The 21,736-nt window shown below is 43.7% G+C and overlaps 2 protein-coding genes and 1 long non-coding RNA gene across 3 annotated transcripts; 1 reads left to right on the top strand and 2 right to left on the bottom strand.

Annotated features, from left to right (window-relative positions):
* Positions 1-2,900: 2,900 nt before the first annotated feature.
* Positions 2,901-3,581, bottom strand: LOC120700642 (epoxide hydrolase A-like). The gene is made up of 2 exons (XM_039984890.1): positions 3,541-3,581; positions 2,901-3,306 (listed from the first exon to the last, which is right to left on the bottom strand). Exons 1-2 carry the CDS (start codon positions 3,579-3,581, stop codon positions 2,901-2,903), a joined length of 447 nt encoding a protein of 148 aa, XP_039840824.1.
* A 2,715-nt stretch (positions 3,582-6,296) lies between these two features.
* Positions 6,297-8,031, bottom strand: LOC120697859. Its single transcript, XR_005684602.1, has 3 exons — positions 7,223-8,031; positions 7,005-7,063; positions 6,297-6,431 (listed from the first exon to the last, which is right to left on the bottom strand). It is a non-coding gene; the product is annotated as an uncharacterized LOC120697859 (long non-coding RNA).
* An 8,764-nt stretch (positions 8,032-16,795) lies between these two features.
* On the top strand, positions 16,796-21,631 carry LOC120700641. The gene is made up of 9 exons (XM_039984889.1): positions 16,796-16,804; positions 16,903-17,409; positions 17,584-17,684; positions 17,894-17,954; positions 18,613-18,712; positions 18,902-19,091; positions 19,222-19,233; positions 20,212-20,266; positions 21,123-21,631. Exons 1-8 carry the CDS (start codon positions 16,796-16,798, stop codon positions 20,264-20,266), a joined length of 1,035 nt encoding a protein of 344 aa, XP_039840823.1. The 3' UTR covers positions 21,123-21,631.
* The last annotated feature ends 105 nt before the right edge of the window (positions 21,632-21,736 follow it).

Raw genomic sequence — 21,736 nt, 5'->3', positions numbered from 1 at the left:
TAGAAGGTTACTAGTTAGTCGGTCTGTAGACGATCACCAGTTCACCAGCAGCGGCTGGCACGATGAAGTTTGGGCCATTCGAGGCGAAAAGTTTTGGGTTGGACTCCGACCCATCTGGCTGGCTGCAGATTTTAGCAAGGGACGGCAGTCATGTGTTGGGCCACTGTTCACTCAGCTTCGCTGGACACAGGAGAGTGTTCTCGGCGCCCTGATCTTGGATTATAATACCTGGGCAGACAAAGACAATGTGGATAGTGTCGTCTGCTAGCGACCTCAAGGTCAGGCTTCCACTTTCCGGTATCAATAGTGGAGTTTTTTATATGCCGGGCTGCCGGCCATGGCGGGCGCGTGGCGTTTAGAAGCTTTGTTTGGTCTAATGGTCATGGCCTGCCTGCCCCGGGACAAATACCTGTACCCAGAGGATAGCTGAGAGTGCTGCTCTGACTTTGCTACGGTATACTGCTAGTACCAAAATTTTCTAAAAATATAACCTATTTATTATTGCTCTATTTCAATCTTGATTATTCAAAAAAAGACATAACTATAACCAACCAAATATTATGAAAATTAAAAAAATTGAATATGAATAACTGAAAAATATCATGGCAATAGATAGGATATGTTTTTAGAAAACTTTTGATATCCATTTCGTATTTTCTGATTTAAAATGAATTACTTATGAATTTTTCATTTTAAAGTTGAATATTTTCAATTCTCACAAAGTGGAAAACCACCTTCGAAACCACCTAAGACGTCAAATTTGTTCGACTTTAACAGTTGGATGACCTTTATTATCAAATTTTATAATTATAAGTTAAAAATCAGACTTTTGTGATAGTTCAAGAATGCAAACCGCACTTTTTCACTATCATAATCATTCTTTGATTGCGTTGCAATCCATGACTGCTACGGGTGCTCGCTTGGTGTTGCGTCGAAAAGGCCGAGCAGGGATTTGCGTCCAGTGGGGCCACGCCCGTTTCAATCTACTTTGGACCCACATGTGGTTGACCCGGTCTCTTCAATACCAAATCCAATGTTTCAGTACTATGTTTTTATTTCAAGTTGGAAAAAATTCAATTTGCTTCCCTCAACTATAGCCAAAGTTTGAATAACTCTCTAAACTATGACTTAGTTCAATTTACCCCCTAAACTATGTCATTTAGTTTATTTTACCACATAACACAATTTATCTTTTTTGTTTCTCCTTACACAAGTTGAATTTTAATTTTAAATTTTGCAGGGTAGTAGTGGACATCACAATGCATATTTAGATAAAGTTTTATAATTTTCCCCATTATTTTTCATATAATTTTGAACTCCAACGACTAATTTATTATTAAATATCCCAACCTATCAAAATAATAATAAAAAAATATAATTTAGTTTTCTAACATGTGTTATGGTGTGTACTATCATATTGTAAAATTTCAACTTAAAACTCCACTTATGCATGAAGAAATAAAAATGACAAATTACAGTATGGGATAATTTGAATTAAATGGGATAGCTTGAGAGGTAAAATGATTCAAAAAATAGTTTAGAGGGTTATTCAGACTTTGGCTATAGTTGAGAAGAGTAATTTAGACTTTTTCCTTTAAGTTTCATATCTTTTGCCGAGCAAAAGCCTCTGGCGCTCGAGACTTGAACACATGTATCTCTGTATTAAGAAGGACAAAATGATTAAAGTTAACAACCTAATGAACAGATGACATCCATCCAGCTGCCATATATAATTCGAAACACAAGACCCAATAATTACAATTTTCAAAAAAAAATCCAATTACTCAGGCCAGTCTAAGTGGAAGTGTCATCGGCACAGTTATCTAGACTGGAATCTTAAGGGCAATCCCAACCCAAGACACTTTAGTAGTTTCTATACTTGCCATGTCATATAGGCACTACTCATAGAAACTATATCCCCAATGGATGGTTTCTTCAAAATAAATTGTTATCCAATCATATTTCTTCTCTCTTTTTTCTCCATCCAATTACCTCTTCTTTTGTCTTGGTTTTCGCGTAGACGTGGTTTCTTGCATGAGACCAGTTTCTTCAATTTTTTTCTCTCCTCATTAACTCACGTGCCAACTCACCTTTTTGCTTATGTGGCACCATATTTAATGCTATGGAAACGAGCTGAGTTGGAGGGTTGGGACTGCCCTAAGGCCAATCCCAGTGGAGGGTTTCATATTGATGTTTCCAAAATAGCCACATAAGAAAAAAAACTATGAAACAATGGTTGAAACTACCTCTCTCAATGCATAATTTCATATTGTGATTTCCTAGGGTCTATGTTGTATTTAATTTCAAGACTCATAGAGTGTTGGTATTTGTGTAGAGAGAGTTTCATATAGATGAAACTGATTTCTTATCTTTCTTCTTAAATTCTATGACATGTCATCATATAATACCATTGTTCGCTTAAACGGTCGTTTAGCCCGTTTAAATGCTACACAGTGGCACACCGTTTCCGTTTAATTGGTTGTTTTCACCGTTTAAACGGCTGTTTTCCCCGTTTAAATATCTGTTTTGCCCGAATAATGGGTTAAACGATAGGTGACCGACTGTTTACCGTTTAGCGTTTAGGATAACACTGTATAATACTACATGGCATGCTAATTAATGTGCATGAAACCCCTATGAAACTCCCATTAGGAGTGGCCTAAGAACTATGACAGTAGTGTTATGGTGATGACACTGCTCACACATTTCATGATAGTCTTCTTTTTCCTCTCCTCGTATTATTGGTACATGTTAGCAAATTTAATGTGTATAACACTCTTATCACATTTTCACTAAGATTGGCCTACATCACGTACGCACGTGTGATGTCTAGGCATCGTCGATCAACAGATTGATTAATTAATTCGAGCACGCAACCGATCGACCAAGCTGACGATCCATCAGAACCTTGAGATGAAGTCGTAGATGTGGTGGCTGACCTCGTCGGCCTTCTCCTGCTGGATGAAGTTGCGGGCGCCGGGGATGACGACAACGTCCTCCAGCAGCGGCACGTCGGCCTTGAAGCCGCCCTTGTGGATGTAGTCCTGGATGCCCGGGTAGTGGTACGTGAGGTCGCCGTCGCCGACGACGAACCTGGTGGGCACCGCCACCTTGGCGTCCGCCCACGGCGCCGCCAGCTCCCAGTTCCGGTCCATGTTGCGGTAGTAGTTGATGCCGCCCGTGAACCCCGTCCGTTCGAACTCCGACGCGAACCGGTCCACGTCCGCTTCCGTCAGCCACGGCGGGAGCGGCTCCTCGTCCGCCGCCGCCGCCGGCCGCCTCGGAGGTGAAGCGGTTGCAGAGGATCTGCCTCACGATGTACCGGGCGTCAAGAACGTGGAAAGCCTCGATAGTATATATGGGAAGCGTTCTAGTTCATATGGAAAGGGATCGAAGGATGGCACCAGACAAAATCAAATCACGCGCGATCCCATTTCCCCCTCACCTGATCAATTTGAGATTTCTCGATCGATTTGCTCCCTAGCCCTCTTCATTATAAAGCCAGCCATTCCCGATCGTTCTAGCTGCACCTGCACGCACACTCCGATCCGGTCACCACGCAAGCAGCCTCGCTCGGCCATGGCTCCGGTGATCCTCCGCATGGACGTTCACTGCTACGGCTGCGCCGGAAGGATCCGCAAGGCCGTCAAGAACCTCCTCGGTACGTACGTGTCCCGGCCTCTTCGTGCTCCGGCCGCCCGGGCGGACGCGCATTCCGCTACTGCCTTGCGTAATTAACACGGATCTAGTAATTAACATGGCGGCGGCCTTGCGTTGCGCGTGCGTGCAGGGGTGGAGGAGGTGTGGGTGTCGGTGGACACGGGGCTGGTGGTCGTCTACGGGTCGTCCCTGGACGCGTCGCTGCTGAGGTGGAAGATCCAGGCGCGGACCAAGAGGCCCGTCGCCATCGTCAGCGACGGCGGCGGCGCGGAGGAGCCGCCGCACTACGCCGGGATGGTGCACCTGGGCCCGCACGGCCCTACGCCAACTACCCGCACGCCGGCGCCGTGAGCTGGGTGCCCGCGGCGGCGCCCCCGCAGCTCCTGCTCCAGTACGTGCCGGGCGAGACACTGCAGGCGCGCCAACAGTACGTGCCCAACGAGGCGCCGCTGTGGTTCCACGACGACAACCCCAACGGCTGCTGCTCCGTCCAGTGATGAAGGACTGGCCGCCGGCGATCGACGACGTGCACCAGCGGCGGCGCTGGCTGTTTCATTTAATTTGGTCGGCGCCGTTTAGTTATTGCTTGCCGTGGTCGAGTCCCGTGTCAGATTAGATCAGTTGTCGCAGCTGGCAGCATGCAGTACTATGTTTATGCACGCCTGCTGGCCATGAACAAACAATTGTGTTCTAGCAGCTCTGTGCGGCAGGCCTGCAGGGTTCATTTTCACTACGACCCTGCCTGGTTCAGTCGCAAAGCATGCGTTTTGGTTGGTTCAATAAGACATTGTTATTAAGTTGGCTTATCACAGACATCATGCCATTTTTTTGTCCTGATAATCTGCTGGTGATCTAGTATCACCTCGATAGGTTATCAATCTGCTGAAATCGCATCACTCTTTTATTTTAAAAAATAAATTTGCTGAAATAAAAAAGGCAACAATATTTCTGAAATTATGGACGACGTGTATGGTACGGAAGGAAGGTGAGATATCTACGGGTGGTAGGCGGCAGGATCTGATCGATCCGCGGCAGGTAATAAGGCATTGAATATTCAGATATATGTATGAAGCATTAAATGCAAAAATACAGTATATATATATTTTTAAATAAACAAGCTCAAATTCCTTATATATATCTGTCACAGAACAGTCCAAATAATACCAATCAAGTGCAGTAATTAACACTTAAACTTAAACCAGAATTACTGCACTCAACCAGTACACTCAGACCGCCTGCTGTAACCAGGATCGATTACACAGGAACTCTCGCCAAAAGACGAGCACAGATGATTACTGGTAACAAAAGCGTTCAAAGCCATTTACAAACCGAATTTAAAACAGAAACACCAACTTGACTACAACAAGTGTTTACAAGTCAGTTTTACAAATCAAACCTCAGAGTTCAAACGCAGCGGAAAGTAATTTAGAGTTTAAAACAAGCTTCAAAACAATACGATAACCAACGTCGCAGACAAAGACGAGCTTCACACCTTGCCCACTGATGTGAGGCTCACCTGCCCGAACTTCACGGAGAAGACGGGACCCACTCGACCGACCAACCCGGAGGAAGTGGTTGACCGATCCACGAAGCGCAGATCTCCTCGGAGTCCTCCGGAACGTAACCTGCTAAAAGATATAGCAACAACAAGCCTGAGTATTTTAATACTCAGCAAGACTTACCCGTCCATGGGTATACTTAGCCCAATAACTAGACATGAAAAGCTTTTTGGCTCTGGAGTTGTTTTGCTGAAAAGCTACTAATACTGGATCCTTACTTGCAATATTTTAGCTCAATTTAAGTTTATCAGGTACCAACTAGATTTGCCTAAACACCTAGAGCACGCATGGTGGATCACATTATCTTTTCAGAGCACCACAACCATAACATAGATTCTCAACTTTCCATTTTCAATTCCATCATTTACTACGATGTGACAGAGAGATCAAGGTTCTCATATCCGCGAGTCACGGCGAATCGATTCGATTTAACCTTGCAAGGTGGACCTAACCAACACGGCACGTATATGCCCCGTCGGGCTATACACACCAACCCTTCGCATATGCACACCGAATAGGCGAACTGCCCTGCGACCCGGGACTGCTAGCCCCACCGATACCAACGAAAGGTCAGCCATGAGTTTGTATACTAGCTCCACTGGTGAAGACAGTATCAAGTCCGCCTACCGGGGCACATATGGTACTGAGCTTACCGGTTTCGACTACCTCCTACTCCCGGCATGCGGTTAGTACTGTTCAATCCTCGATCAATAGTGCCAACAACGGTACGGTCCTCAATCGACACAGGCGGAGGCTTACTTTCCATAACTTCCATATCCATAACCAATCCATCTCCGCCCGGTCTCCATTTTTCTTTCTTTTTCTCAAAGATTTCATTCTCTAGCAACTTTTTCATAAGTAACAAGACCTATATCTCGCGAGTGACAGGAATCACTCGTCTTCTACCGAATCCTAATTAAGCATTGCAGTACTAACGACCTGTATACTAGTAGAGACACTGAGGAACCCTAGGGATCATGCATCTAAGGTTCCAATCAACTCCTAGAAACTTAAATGCACAATAATTATATAACAAATATTGAATACTGAAATTAAGAGTTATGCACCGGGGCTTGCCTTTTTACTGCTCAGTGTTAGTACTACCAAGATCTTGAGCCCTACTGGCCTTGGCCGGGTCCTCAGACTGCTCCAGCTGGTTCTTCTCTTTTTGGTCAGCCACGATTTGGTTCACCACGTCCTCAGCTACATGATCTACATGTATGCCATGATGCAATGCAAGTGAGTATGAACGCTTAACATTTTAAAACAGGATTGGGTAGACATTACTGAGTAGGTGCACAAAAGGACTGCACAAGGAAACATGGTGATGCAAGGTGATGACCAAAGTTGCAAGATATGATTTATGCATAGGACAACAAACTAAAACAGCTAGACAATCCTATAGGATTATTTAAAAGGATCCCTTAATTGATTTAGCTATTAGCAAACATGAATTACAAAAATTAAAGTCACAGGTTGAGTAAGGAAATGAATTTAAATTGTACTGACACAGGATAAAAAAACCAGATTATTAGAGTTGGATTTACATCAAAATCAGTTCCCATTATTGAGATATTATTTAAGCAAGATAAGGTGCCAGCAAACATATTAATTCACAGGAGGCATGTAAATAAACCAGAAAAACATGGAAGGTATTTTTCAAAGATGTTACACATAACTCTAGAGCAACAAAAGTGATTTCATCACTTTATGACTTTTCTGCTAATCGCTACGCAGTTAACAAAATTAAGACAGCAGCACCCCCTGCAAGAACCTATAGTTCACCTGCACACCACACCCAATCATCAGTACTTCACCATGGCTTAGCCAGCCTGAGTTTCCACCTTCACCATTTTTAGAGCATAGCAACAAAGCACAGCGTCACACTAGCACATCATGTACAATGAACATGGGGGATTTGGGTTTCGTAGCTATCCACTAGAGGGGGTGTAGGAGCAATAGAGGGGGTGTAGAAGGTGCGCAGGAGCAAACTAGAAGCTCACCTCCCTCATCTTGGTGGAGCAACATCGAGCTGTAGGCACAAGCTATGGCCGGAGCTGCAGCACGTACGAGTGATGAAGATTGGAAAAGAGGAATAGAGCTAGGTCATCGAAATAGAGCACACCAGAGGTCAAATCCGAAGGGGAAAAATGGGAGGAATCGCACTAGGACAGCAGGGAGGATGGCATGGAGGTAGCTGGAGGGAGGATCTATGGTTGCTGGTGGTGGATTTGGTTGCCGCTGCTCAGTTTCTGCTGTAGGTAGCAGAGAGCCAGAGAGAGGGGAACGGAACAGAGAGCTGGAAGGAGCTAATGTGCTGTGCGTGTGAGTGCAGGGGAGGAAGAGGGAGTTTGGGGCTGACGTGTGGGCCAAAATTTAGAGGATCTCTACTGGAAAATAAAATGATGAAAATTTGATGACTACCTAAAGCTGTCAACGTAGATAACTATAACATGCTAATGTCTGTAGGCACTTGCAAGCACAAAATCATGGAACCGAGAAATTCACTTCACTCTAGGATAGTAGGATTATAATTAAGTCAGTTGGCATTCAAAACAATATTTTGTGATGAATTTACTATTTTTCATACTTATGCATTTTCAATATAACTTAAATGAAATATGATATGAGCTCTTATTGGAAAACATTTTTAAATAAAATTCATCACTGCATGTGCTAAAATGCCAGAAAAATTTATTTAATGCCTTTATGCATACATGATTAGTACTAGCGACCGACCATATGCTAAAGGTAAATAACACCTAGGGTGTTACAATCCTCCCCCCTTAAAAGAATCTCGTCTCGAGATTCGCGCCCGGTAGAAGGTATAAGGCGAGAAGGTTGAAAGGTGAAGTACCTAGATGTGCATTTAAAAAGTCTGGATACTTGGATCTCAGAAATTCCTCCTTCTCCCAAGTAGCTTCATCTTCGGAGTGATTACTCCATTGAACTTTGTAGAATCGATTGGTTGTGCGACGAGTAACTCGATCCTTGCGATCAAGTATCTTGATTGGGTGCTCAGGATAAGTGAGATCAGATTCTAACTGAATGGTATCACTGTCGATAGCTTCAGTTGGAACTCTAAGACATTTCTTTAATTGGGACACATGGAAGATGTTGTGAATTGCCGAAAACTTTGCTGGAAGATTCAATCGGTAAGCCACAGGACCGCATCTTTCGACAATTGGATATGGACCAATGTAGCGGGGAGCTAGCTTTCCCTTTATCCCAAATCTTTGTACGCCTTTCCAGGGTGATACTTTTAAATAGACATGGTCACCAACTTCAAAAACAAGCGGATCACGCCGTTTATCCGCATAACTCTTGTAACGGGACTGCGCAATCTTCAAGTTTTCTTGAATCAGATGAACTTGTTCTTCGGCTTCTTTAACCATGTCAGGTCCAAAAATAGTCCTCTCTCCAACTTCGGACCAATTTAGTGGAGTACGGCATCGACGACCGTATAAAGCTTCAAATGGTGCCATTTTAATGCTTTCTTGATAGCTATTGTTATAAGAAAATTCAGCTAATGGCAAGCATTCATCCCATTTCTGCGGGTAGGCTAAAACACATGCGCGAAGCATATCTTCTAAAATCTGATTAATTCTCTCCGTTTGGCCATCTGTTTGAGGGTGATAAGCTGAGCTGCGGATCAATCGAGTTCCTAAACAAGTATGCAATTGTTCCCAGAAGCGAGCAACAAACTGGGTCCCTCGATCTGATATGATAGTCTTTGGCACTCCATGTAAACATAGGATGCGATCCATATACAACTCGACATACTTCTTTGCTCGATAGATTGTTTTAACTGGAAGAAAATGTGCGGATTTGGTCAGGCGGTCTACAATGACCCAGATCGAATCATAACCCTTTTGAGTTCGAGGTAAACCGACAACGAAATCCATGCTGATGTCTTCCCATTTCCATTCAGGAATACTCAGGGGTTGCAACATTCCAGCTGGTCTGAGATGACTAGCTTTGACCCTACGACAGATGTCACATTCTGACACATACTTGGCAATCTCTCTTTTCATCCGAGTCCACCAAAACTGTTGTTTAGTCTTGATACATTTTGTTGCTACCAGGATGAATTGATAGTCGAGAGGTATGAGCTTCATCCAGAATTTGCTTTCTGAGCTCAAAATCCTTAGGCACCACTAATCTGTTCTTAAACCATAACACATTCTCACTGTCTTGGTGAAAACAACTTACTTTCGAATCTCCTTCTGATAATCTCCTCTGAATTTCCTTTATTCCTTTATCTTTCTTTTGTGCTGCGATGATTAGATCACGAAGAGTAGGAGTGAGTTCTAGATGGGCCAGCGTGCCATGTGGTACAATGCTCAAGTTCAGCTTTTCCATTTCAAAGCAAAGGGACTCGCTTAATGGTATAGCTGAGATGCAATGACAGTGAGCTTTGCGACTTAGCGCATCTGCAACTACATTTGCTTTACCAGGATGATAATGCACTTCAAGTTCATAATCCTTGATTAGTTCCAACCATCGCCTTTGGCGCATGTTCAAATCAGGTTGAGTAAAAAGATACTTAAGGCTCTTGTGGTCAGTGTAGATGCGACAAGGACTACCTAAGAGATGATGCCTCCATATCTTCAGAGCATGTACTACAGCAGTTAATTCCAAATCATGAGTTGGGTAATTTTCCTCGTGGCGCTTGAGTGACCTAGACGCATATGCAATCACTCGGTTCTCCTGCATCAAGACACAACCAATACCAGTACCAGAAGCATCACAGTATATGTCAAATGGTTTTGATGTATCGGGTTGAGCCAGGATAGGTGCAGAAGTTAAAAGCTTTTTCAGAGTATGGAAAGCCTCTTCACATTTGTCATTCCAATGAAACTTGACACCTTTCTTGAGTAGCTCGGTCATAGGCTTAGCGATTTTTGAAAACTCTGGGATGAATCGACGATAATACCCAGCTAATCCTAGAAAGCTGCGGATTTCCTTAACTGATGTTGGAGCCTCCCAATCCAATACATCTTGAACTTTTCCTGGATCAACTGAAATACCCTCTGCAGATATGACATGGACTAAGAAAGGAACTTCTTTAAGCCAAAATTCACATTTGCTGAATTTTGCATACAACTTGTGCTCTCGTAGACGTTGAAGAACAATATGAAGGTGCTTGGCGTGCTCTTCTTCATTCTTGGAGTATATCAAGATGTCATCAATGAATACCACAATAAACTTGTCCAACTCAGGCATGAAAACCGAATTCATAAGATACATGAAGTAAGCTGGAGCATTAGTCAATCCAAAAGACATGACTAGGTACTCGAATAAACCATAGCGAGTGGAGAAAGCAGTCTTTGGAATGTCCTGAGGTCTGATCTTTATTTGGTGATAACCGGATCGAAGATCTATCTTAGAAAATACCTTAGCTCCGGCTAACTGATCAAAGAGAATGTCAATGCGAGGCAATGGGTATTTATTCTTGATGGTAACCGCATTTAAAGGCCGGTAATCAACACATAACCTCAAACTTTGGTCTTTCTTTTTCACAAATAAAGCTGGGCATCCCCAAGGTGATGAGCTTGGACGAATGAAACCCTTATTTAGTAGGTCTTGCAATTGTACCTTCAATTCTGCCAATTCATTCGGTGGCATCCGATATGGCCTTCTAGAGATAGGTGCTGTACCCGGTTGGAGTTCAATAACAAACTCAACGTCCCGATCAGGTGGCAATCCAGGTAAATCCTCTGGAAAGACATCTGAATAATCGCACACTACAGGTATCTCCTCTAAGCTTTTACCCTCCAATTTATTCATGGTTGCATTGTGTGTCTTGTACTTGGTCAAAAGTAACACCGTAGAACCATGTGCACGTGAATTGATATGAACAGCATGCGCCCGAGTATCCAACACAACTCCATGTGCCTTCATCCAATTCATACCCAATATGATATCAATCCCTTGATGTGGGAGAATGATAAAATTGGTCGGAAAGATTCTCCCAGCCAAGTTGATTGGTACCTTTCTTGCCATTTGGTTTGTGATTATTTGACCACCTGGGGATTGAATTTTATATGAAGTGTTCATGCAATCAATTTTTAATCCGTGCCTATCTGCACAAGCCTTGCTAAGAAATGTATGCGAAGCACCAGAGTCGAATAGAACTCTAACTGGATGATCATTGAGGGAGAATATATCTTCCATCACGTGTTCCCCTTCTGGCACGTCCTCACAAGTGGTGTAACTCACACACCCATCCTTAATATACGACATCTTCTTTTTCTTATTTGTATTGCTAGAGCCTTTTCTCGGATTGGGTGGAGTACAACAGATATTCTCTGAGTGATGGCAACCCTCGGCTAGGTGATGCTTGCACGGGTCAGGGTGGGAGTGAAAAACATGCTGCAATACGGGCTTCTTTTGCTCCAGCTGTGAAGGAGCCACATGTTCAGACACCCCCTGTCGTAGTTGATGTTGAGTTTGGGAGGAGCTAGTGGATCCCAGGCGTAGGCGTTGCACCACATTCCCAGGAAACCCAATAGGTGATTTCTTCCTCTTTTTCGCCTTTTCATGCTTCAGCATCGCATCTTCTTGGAGAATAGCTTTACTGACCAAGTCACTGTAGCTGGTAAATGTTCTCACTGCTAAACGCATGAGTAACTCGGTATTTAACCCTTTCTGGAAACAATCTTGCTTCTTTTCATCGGTATCTACGTGATGTGCAGCATATTGTGCAAGATGATTGAAAATATTGGCATATTCCATCACTGATTTGTTCTCTTGTTTCAGATTTAGAAACTCCTCCACTTTCACTTTTATGAATCCTTCTGGAATATAATGTGCCCTAAAAATCTCTCTAAATTCTGACCAGGGAATCTGTCTCTCTGTTGGTTGCATAGCTGAATGACTAGCCCACCATATCTTTGCCGGGCCTCTCAGCTGTTGCGCTGCAAAGGCAGTCTTGTCCACTTCTGTGCAATTAAGAATGCCAAACTTGTCCTCGATGGTGCGAATCCAAGCATCTGCCTCAAGGGGATCATCGGCTTTGTGGAACAGAGGTGGTTGAGTAGCAAGAAAACCGACGTAGTCAGTTTCTGCTGGTGGTGCTTGTCGGCCTCTGCCAGCATTGATTTGCACTAGTTGCCTCAACAATTCGGTCTGCTCATTTCGGTCGGCGATAAGAGCCGCAATAGCCTGAGTCAAGGAGGGAGACGGTGGTGGCTGTGCTCCTTGACCCTCATTTCCACGGTTAGCAGTGTTGTTATTTCCCATCTGCAAAAGCACCATCCCTTGGTTAGCCATTCCGCTATCGGGACTAATCCATGCAATAAAGAATGTGCATAATTAATATGAACACACAGCGATATGGTTCTCCAAGAGAACAAAATGGTTTGCTTTAGTTGAAACCACATCTACTCGGGTTGAACAGCAGGTTGGTAACTCGGCTAGCTATAACGTTGCAGTCTTAAGGTTGCATAACTATTAACTACGAAGCGACCAACCAACTCGAAAATGTAAGATGCATGCACGTTCTATCGTTCTCACCCAAACAATTACCAATTATGGTATACGAAGACGACTAGTGGCACAATTACGTACTCTCCCTATATATACTAGTCGTTCCTACGATCAAGGATTCATAACGTGCTTACGTAGTTAGTGTTCCTGCAAACAAACCAAGACAACAAGAGAGATATAAATATCCATTTCTGGACCCTTCGTGCCAGCACACACGAACGGCCCCCATGTGTCCTACGCCACACGGGTAACGCATATGCAGTTTCTCACATATTCACACATACATTACCATCCACTATAGAGATGGCACCCAAACGTTCGACGCTGAATGGGCAGCGCTGCATACATTACCGAAGCAACGTATTCACTTCCCGTACAAATCGCCTTACGGGACACCCAAGGGTACACGTGTCCCAAGGTACACGGTTATGACCAACTGCATAACAAGTCTTCGCCTCGTAACATTGCCTTACGAGATGGCCGTGATCACAATCACACGGTAAGAAATCTGCATTCCATATCAGGAGGCAGATAGCGACAGGCTCGTTTGAATTGAGCCTTATCACCTCCTCGTATGCTCAACATACGGGACCCGCGCACGTATGAAACACGTGGGCTATTCTAAGGACTATCAGAATACTCACCTTGCTTACCTCAGCGTAGGTGCGTCGTTACAGAATAGTAGTTGTGCATAAAAGTAAGGTTTAACGAGAAGTAAATGCTGGAAGTGCTGGAATAAAAATAGATACTTAGATGCCACCTAACTTATAGAACATAATTAGGGCATACGAACTATCTACTCTATTCCTTAGCGCATCAAGCGTCAACCTTTCGAAAACCCGAAATTTTGCAAAACCAAGTTTACTTAACGTAGTTAAGTACACCAGTAATCACCCCCCAGTGCAATTAGCTCTGATGCCAGCTGTCACAGAACAGTCCAAATAATACCAATCAAGTGCAGTAATTAACACTTAAACTTAAACCAGAATTACTGCACTCAACCAGTACACTCAGACCGCCTGCTGTAACCAGGATCGATTACACAGGAACTCTCGCCAAAAGACGAGCACAGATGATTACTGGTAACAAAAGCGTTCAAAGCCATTTACAAACCGAATTTAAAACAGAAACACCAACTTGACTACAACAAGTGTTTACAAGTCAGTTTTACAAATCAAACCTCAGAGTTCAAACGCAGCGGAAAGTAATTTAGAGTTTAAAACAAGCTTCAAAACAATACGATAACCAACGTCGCAGACAAAGACGAGCTTCACACCTTGCCCACTGATGTGAGGCTCACCTGCCCGAACTTCACGGAGAAGACGGGACCCACTCGACCGACCAACCCGGAGGAAGTGGTTGACCGATCCACGAAGCGCAGATCTCCTCGGAGTCCTCCGGAACGTAACCTGCTAAAAGATATAGCAACAACAAGCCTGAGTATTTTAATACTCAGCAAGACTTACCCGTCCATGGGTATACTTAGCCCAATAACTAGACATGAAAAGCTTTTTGGCTCTGGAGTTGTTTTGCTGAAAAGCTACTAATACTGGATCCTTACTTGCAATATTTTAGCTCAATTTAAGTTTATCAGGTACCAACTAGATTTGCCTAAACACCTAGAGCACGCATGGTGGATCACATTATCTTTTCAGAGCACCACAACCATAACATAGATTCTCAACTTTCCATTTTCAATTCCATCATTTACTACGATGTGACAGAGAGATCAAGGTTCTCATATCCGCGAGTCACGGCGAATCGATTCGATTTAACCTTGCAAGGTGGACCTAACCAACACGGCACGTATATGCCCCGTCGGGCTATACACACCAACCCTTCGCATATGCACACCGAATAGGCGAACTGCCCTGCGACCCGGGACTGCTAGCCCCACCGATACCAACGAAAGGTCAGCCATGAGTTTGTATACTAGCTCCACTGGTGAAGACAGTATCAAGTCCGCCTACCGGGGCACATATGGTACTGAGCTTACCGGTTTCGACTACCTCCTACTCCCGGCATGCGGTTAGTACTGTTCAATCCTCGATCAATAGTGCCAACAACGGTACGGTCCTCAATCGACACAGGCGGAGGCTTACTTTCCATAACTTCCATATCCATAACCAATCCATCTCCGCCCGGTCTCCATTTTTCTTTCTTTTTCTCAAAGATTTCATTCTCTAGCAACTTTTTCATAAGTAACAAGACCTATATCTCGCGAGTGACAGGAATCACTCGTCTTCTACCGAATCCTAATTAAGCATTGCAGTACTAACGACCTGTATACTAGTAGAGACACTGAGGAACCCTAGGGATCATGCATCTAAGGTTCCAATCAACTCCTAGAAACTTAAATGCACAATAATTATATAACAAATATTGAATACTGAAATTAAGAGTTATGCACCGGGGCTTGCCTTTTTACTGCTCAGTGTTAGTACTACCAAGATCTTGAGCCCTACTGGCCTTGGCCGGGTCCTCAGACTGCTCCAGCTGGTTCTTCTCTTTTTGGTCAGCCACGATTTGGTTCACCACGTCCTCAGCTACATGATCTACATGTATGCCATGATGCAATGCAAGTGAGTATGAACGCTTAACATTTTAAAACAGGATTGGGTAGACATTACTGAGTAGGTGCACAAAAGGACTGCACAAGGAAACATGGTGATGCAAGGTGATGACCAAAGTTGCAAGATATGATTTATGCATAGGACAACAAACTAAAACAGCTAGACAATCCTATAGGATTATTTAAAAGGATCCCTTAATTGATTTAGCTATTAGCAAACATGAATTACAAAAATTAAAGTCACAGGTTGAGTAAGGAAATGAATTTAAATTGTACTGACACAGGATAAAAAAACCAGATTATTAGAGTTGGATTTACATCAAAATCAGTTCCCATTATTGAGATATTATTTAAGCAAGATAAGGTGCCAGCAAACATATTAATTCACAGGAGGCATGTAAATAAACCAGAAAAACATGGAAGGTATTTTTCAAAGATGTTACACATAACTCTAGAGCAACAAAAGTGATTTCATCACTTTATGACTTTTCTGCTAATCGCTACGCAGTTAACAAAATTAAGACAGCAGCACCCCCTGCAAGAACCTATAGTTCACCTGCACACCACACCCAATCATCAGTACTTCACCATGGCTTAGCCAGCCTGAGTTTCCACCTTCACCATTTTTAGAGCATAGCAACAAAGCACAGCGTCACACTAGCACATCATGTACAATGAACATGGGGGATTTGGGTTTCGTAGCTATCCACTAGAGGGGGTGTAGGAGCAATAGAGGGGGTGTAGAAGGTGCGCAGGAGCAAACTAGAAGCTCACCTCCCTCATCTTGGTGGAGCAACATCGAGCTGTAGGCACAAGCTATGGCCGGAGCTGCAGCACGTACGAGTGATGAAGATTGGAAAAGAGGAATAGAGCTAGGTCATCGAAATAGAGCACACCAGAGGTCAAATCCGAAGGGGAAAAATGGGAGGAATCGCACTAGGACAGCAGGGAGGATGGCATGGAGGTAGCTGGAGGGAGGATCTATGGTTGCTGGTGGTGGATTTGGTTGCCGCTGCTCAGTTTCTGCTGTAGGTAGCAGAGAGCCAGAGAGAGGGGAACGGAACAGAGAGCTGGAAGGAGCTAATGTGCTGTGCGTGTGAGTGCAGGGGAGGAAGAGGGAGTTTGGGGCTGACGTGTGGGCCAAAATTTAGAGGATCTCTACTGGAAAATAAAATGATGAAAATTTGATGACTACCTAAAGCTGTCAACGTAGATAACTATAACATGCTAATGTCTGTAGGCACTTGCAAGCACAAAATCATGGAACCGAGAAATTCACTTCGCTCTAGGATAGTAGGATTATAATTAAGTCAGTTGGCATTCAAAACAATATTTTGTGATGAATTTACTATTTTTCATACTTATGCATTTTCAATATAACTTAAATGAAATATGATATGAGCTCTTATTGGAAAACATTTTTAAATAAAATTCATCACTGCATGTGCTAAAATGCCAGAAAAATTTATTTAATGCCTTTATGCATACATGATTAGTACTAGCGACCGACCATATGCTAAAGGTAAATAACACCTAGGGTGTTACAATATCGTAGATAGAGTGGCAATATATATATATAGTAGGTCTATTGGGTACCTGGATACTGAATAACATATTCAGTACTCGAGCCCCCCGCTCGACTCGCATCCGACCCGACCCCTGCCGCCGTTCTCCCCGTGCCTTGTTTTCTCTCCCCCACGTCCGAGCGGTTTTTCCGCCCGCCCCCTCTCCACCAGCTCGTCCGAGCGGTTCTTTCCCCCGCCCCCTCCAACAGCTCGCAGATGCGGCGGCGCGGCCCCGCGATTCCCCTGCGCCGCCGGCCCCCGTGTTTCCCTCCGCCCTGCGTCGCCGGCCGCGCGATTTCTAGGCGCCCGTGTCGTCCGGCGAGCTTGCAGCGACTGCTCCCGCCGGCCCGCGCGAGCCCCTGCCCGGCGAGCTGCAGCGTCTGCTCCCGACGCCGTTCGTCCCGTTGCTGATCCGGGGACTGGCACCGCCCACCGCCCACTGCCCGCTGCTGGCCAGCCCCTGCGTGTTCCCGCATTCAAGGCGACGATCTCCCGTTCCCAACGCCGGTCCGATCCATCCTCACGTCTCCGGCGATCCTCCTCCGGCCTGGCTTTCTATCAGGTGATTCCCCCACTGACTCTAGGTGCATCGTTGTGCCCCCATTCCCATCCAATTTTATTCCCCAAATTTTTTTTTCTAGATTTCCCGTTTAGGTATGGGCGATTTGCAAATGGATTGGATCATTTTAGCAGGCAGAATGTTTAATTTCATCACCACTTCACGATCGTATTGCAGCTCAGATCCTTTCGTCTTCTTGTTAGATCAGACTGTGGAGCAGCTCAACGGAGCGATCCAGGTTTTTGGATGAATGCTGCTGATTCCCTGCAAGGCACAAGGTACCCTCTATCCTCACCCTGCTTGATTTCCATTTGTTTTGGTCAATTTCCTAGTAGGTGTTGATGATTTGTCCAGTGTGTAGTTTTCAAATAAGGTTTTAGGTTGTTGCAAACTTGCAACCGTTACCTGATCCTTTTTTTTCAGTTCTCCCTTCCCTGTTCTTGTTCGTGTCACACCAGACATTGACACAATGTCGATTTGCATGCAGGATTATATTGGTTCTCAACCGAGCCGGGGAGCATCTTCTAATGTGCCTCCTGTCCAGGCAGGTGTATGTATTCTTTGTTTTTGCGGTTTTCTTAAGAACTTAGAGAATTATGCTCCAGTTTAATAGGTTTTATATGTGCAAATTCATGTCACCTGGATTGCTTTTATACGTGAAAATGATTACACATTGAGACATATGTATTCAAGATTCAAGATACATCATCATTTTCTGTGATTTCCAATCAGTAGCGCTGTCATAGGCAGATCAAAGCTTTATTTAAATTATATATATCCTTCCAGTGTATGATACATGCATGTTGCTTCTTTCCTGTAGCCATGCAATTAATTATTTTATGATTATCTCATGAAACATACCATTCATTTCCTGAAGTAGCTTTTGTATATAAGTTGGTGATTATTTTCTTTTTTACAAAGGACATGCAGTTTTAAGCTCTTTCGTATATATTTTGGTGATTTTTCCTAAACTTTGCACTGCTTATTTTTCTAGCAAAGCCTAATACAGAGGTGAGCTTAATTGCCTAGTAAAGCCAGCCTGTGTTTATCGACACAAATGCTACTGATTTCCCAGAGATATACGGCATTGCCAGTATATTATCAGCTTGTCTTTATCAATGCTGCATATCATTGCCATCACTGTTGTTTCTTGAATGTTGAAAATACTCATTGGTGCAGCATAGATAATTCTTTTTTTTTCTTTAGAATCAGGATGCCACTGCAGGTTCCATGACCATGGAGATGAGGCTGCAGAACAGCGGGTGTACAATGGGGCGTACACGGACGAGCTCTGCAAAAAAAGAAGGTCAGTGACACCAAGCTGCTCGGATGGTCAAAAGCAACGATCCTCTCCTAATCATGATGCTGCCCCTATCCAATCTTGATTTTTTCTGTTGTTTTTTTTAATGTTCCTGAAATCTTAATTACCTAGAGGTATACATCTGGATTGCTTGTTGAATCCCAATGCCTCATCTCCTTTTTGTTGTCTCTGGAGGGATACGGATGACCGGATCAATCCTGCTGCGACAACCATTTAGACCCTGCTGGAGGCGACAGCTAGACGGCAAACAATGTCTCGTGAATCCAACCTCTGCTGGTGCTAACCTGACCTCTGCCTGTGGAACACCCTCTATACAGGTCTTGAGCTCCAGCACCATCTTCTTGCGAAACTTCCATGACCATAGGTTAGGTTCCTGCCTGCAGCCCTGCACCTTCGAATATCATCAGTCTATTCTTCAGCTCCAACATTTTCTTATGGCTTTTCCATGAGATGGGTCCTGCAAACTGCTTTATCCCTTGGTATTATTATATCAGGGTCTTTGGAAGGTAAGCTATTTACATTTACATATGTTGTTATTTGCTGCTATCAAATTATGTACCACAAATCCACAATACTAGACTTAGTGTGTAGACTGCAGAATTGGTGAGTAGACTAGTATGGTCGCCAATAACTGAGTTTTTTATGGTTCACTTGCATCATTTTAGAAGATAGTATCTTTTTTGCATGTGCATATATGTCATTATTTGTGACAAGAAACCTATCTCTGCTACATCCCATCTAATTGAAGTTTTTCTAGTCTCACATCAAAGTATTGCGATCAGTTTGGTTAGCTTCAGACAATTGTGGCTTTTATGGTTCGTTAGGTTTCATCCGTCTAGGCATGATAGATTTTGCTATCAGGCTAGTGTGGTTGCAAATAACTTATGTTCTTATGGGTCACTCTCTTCATTTTTATGGGTCACTCCCGACACAGCTCCCCTCCTCCCGGCGGTGCTCCCCTCCTGCGATGCCGCTGCCTCATCCCTGCGCCGCTCCCTCATCCCGACGGCCCTCCATCCTCTCGACACTGCTCCCCTCCTGTGACGCCCCCCCCCTCCCCCCACCCATCCCTGCGCCGCCGCTCCTCCCGTCGCCGATCTAGGCATGGTGCCGCCGGCTGCAAGCTGCTGGTTAGCCCTCCGTCGATCCCACGATTCGAGATCTTGGCCTCCTAGGTCATTAACCTCCGTCCAGATCTGCTTCGCCTGTTCCTAGCTCCCTCCGCCTGATACTGGACTTGTATATTTTTTTAGTATTACTGATTTGTTGTTACATGTATTTTCTCGAAGGATTTGCACATTAATTGCATTCTTATGTTCAGATGTAGTAGAATTTGATCGCAAATGTGTATGTGTTTTGTTGTGAAGTTCGTGCGAGCTCTGCAGTCAGCCTGTTGTTGGTGATCAACCTTAGTTCGCTGCCTATCGTCTCTTTTAACAACATGCTATAGTGGTTCATTAGACATTCATCTGCTTCTGTTTCAGGCCTTGGTCATATCAAGATGGAAACACCTCCCCATTCACTGAGGCCAATCAATAGGTTGAGTGATAAAGCTTGTACTGTTAATTTAATATATGTCCCATATGAATATTTGAGCTATATAGTGTGTGATGAAGTTTAGATAATGACATTTTTTAATTTTATAGAAATGGTAGTATAAACACTTATTTCTGTTGATGGGTATTTCTCAATGGTTGCCTGGTTGGTTGAGACGGCTACAAAACAAAGTAACCATAGGTGCAAAGAGTGCCATAATCATGGAAAGAGTCCTATTTTACAAAGTAAAGGCTAGATCAGAGCGTTGATTCCATGATTTCTTACTGAACTACCTTTGATTAGTTTTTCGAAATCCTTTCAGTATGTCTTATTAGATTGCACCTATTAGACTTTAGGCATAATATAGTAGTAATATATCTATCGAACTACCTGTGGTTAGTTTTATGAAATCCTGCCAGAATCTCTTCTTAGATTGCACCTATTAGACTTTAGGCATATTGTGGTACCACTTCATCTTTATATGTAGACGTTGATATTTGAGACTGAGGTGTCCATATGCATGCTTATGCATTCTGAAATTTCAGTATCTGATTATGCATATCACTTTGCTCCCCCACCCTGTCATGAGCATAATATGGACCAGTTCAGTCTTTCTCTAGAGTATATACAACGGCATGGTGCTACATACTGTGTGCATTTTTCAGTTCAGACAATAAGAGAACAAGCATGCTATCCTGGTTCAGTTCAGACTTTCGTAGTAAAAAATAAAAATAGTTCGTGTAACTTTTTTTACTCCTTGCCCATTTCACCTTGCGAACCATATTATTTTGAAGCTTTAGTCTTGTGGCACTAGACTTCCTAGTAAGAAATAAATTAGTCTGCACCCTCTGTTTTGCAGGTGTCACCCAGCTTGGGATTATGTCGCTTCCGCTCCTCCCGTCGCCGGTGCTCCTCCGGCGCTCCGCGATGTCGCTCTGTCCTCCCGTCGCCCCTAGGAGAGTACTGCCAATGGCGCCGGATCCTGCAACCAAATCCTCCTTCGGCGTGCCATCTGCTCAGGAGCTTCCTCAACACGCCCTCCGTCTATGTTTGCTCCCATGCGCCCCTAGATTTGCTCTTATGCAATGTGTATAGGCTGTCTTTAACCTGCATATACTAATAATTCTTAGCTCTTATGCAGATTGCAATATGCATGCTGGATACCTGCACATGAGATGGTTGATTGGCTAGATAGTTTCTGATTTCCTTTTTGTTTATTGTTCTACCATATTGTAAAAACAGGGTCAATAAAATAGCAGAATGCATTGAGTTTTTATGAACTCTTGTGCTCGGTTTAAATATGGTGAATGTAAATGCAAAGTGTTCTCAGTTTTGTGATAAGAGAACTTACTGCTACTTTGCATAGAATTGAAGTTTGTATGATTGCATATGCTTCAGCGACAAGTCTTATGGTATGATAGAAAATGGTTACGGTTTTACTCAATGACCTGAACGATCATCCCAGCTGGAATT

The sequence above is a fragment of the Panicum virgatum genome, chromosome 3K (genome assembly GCF_016808335.1).
Source record: "Panicum virgatum strain AP13 chromosome 3K, P.virgatum_v5, whole genome shotgun sequence".
In the NCBI taxonomy this organism is placed as follows: Eukaryota; Viridiplantae; Streptophyta; class Magnoliopsida; order Poales; family Poaceae; genus Panicum; species Panicum virgatum.
This window is presented reverse-complemented; position numbering and strand designations above follow the sequence as displayed.

Coding starts and splice junctions, on each gene's coding strand:
- LOC120700642 (XM_039984890.1), bottom strand. CDS start 3,581: ATGGCCGAGCGAGGCTGCTTGCGTGGTGACCGGATCGGAGT. Junction 3,307..3,540: donor CGTGGTGACCGGATCGGAGT/GTGCGTGCAGGT, acceptor ATCGTGAGGCAG/ATCCTCTGCAACCGCTTCAC.
- LOC120700641 (XM_039984889.1), top strand. Junction 17,685..17,893: donor GATTCCCTGCAAGGCACAAG/GTACCCTCTATC, acceptor ATTTGCATGCAG/GATTATATTGGTTCTCAACC. Junction 18,713..18,901: donor GAGCTCTGCAAAAAAAGAAG/GTCAGTGACACC, acceptor TTGTCTCTGGAG/GGATACGGATGACCGGATCA.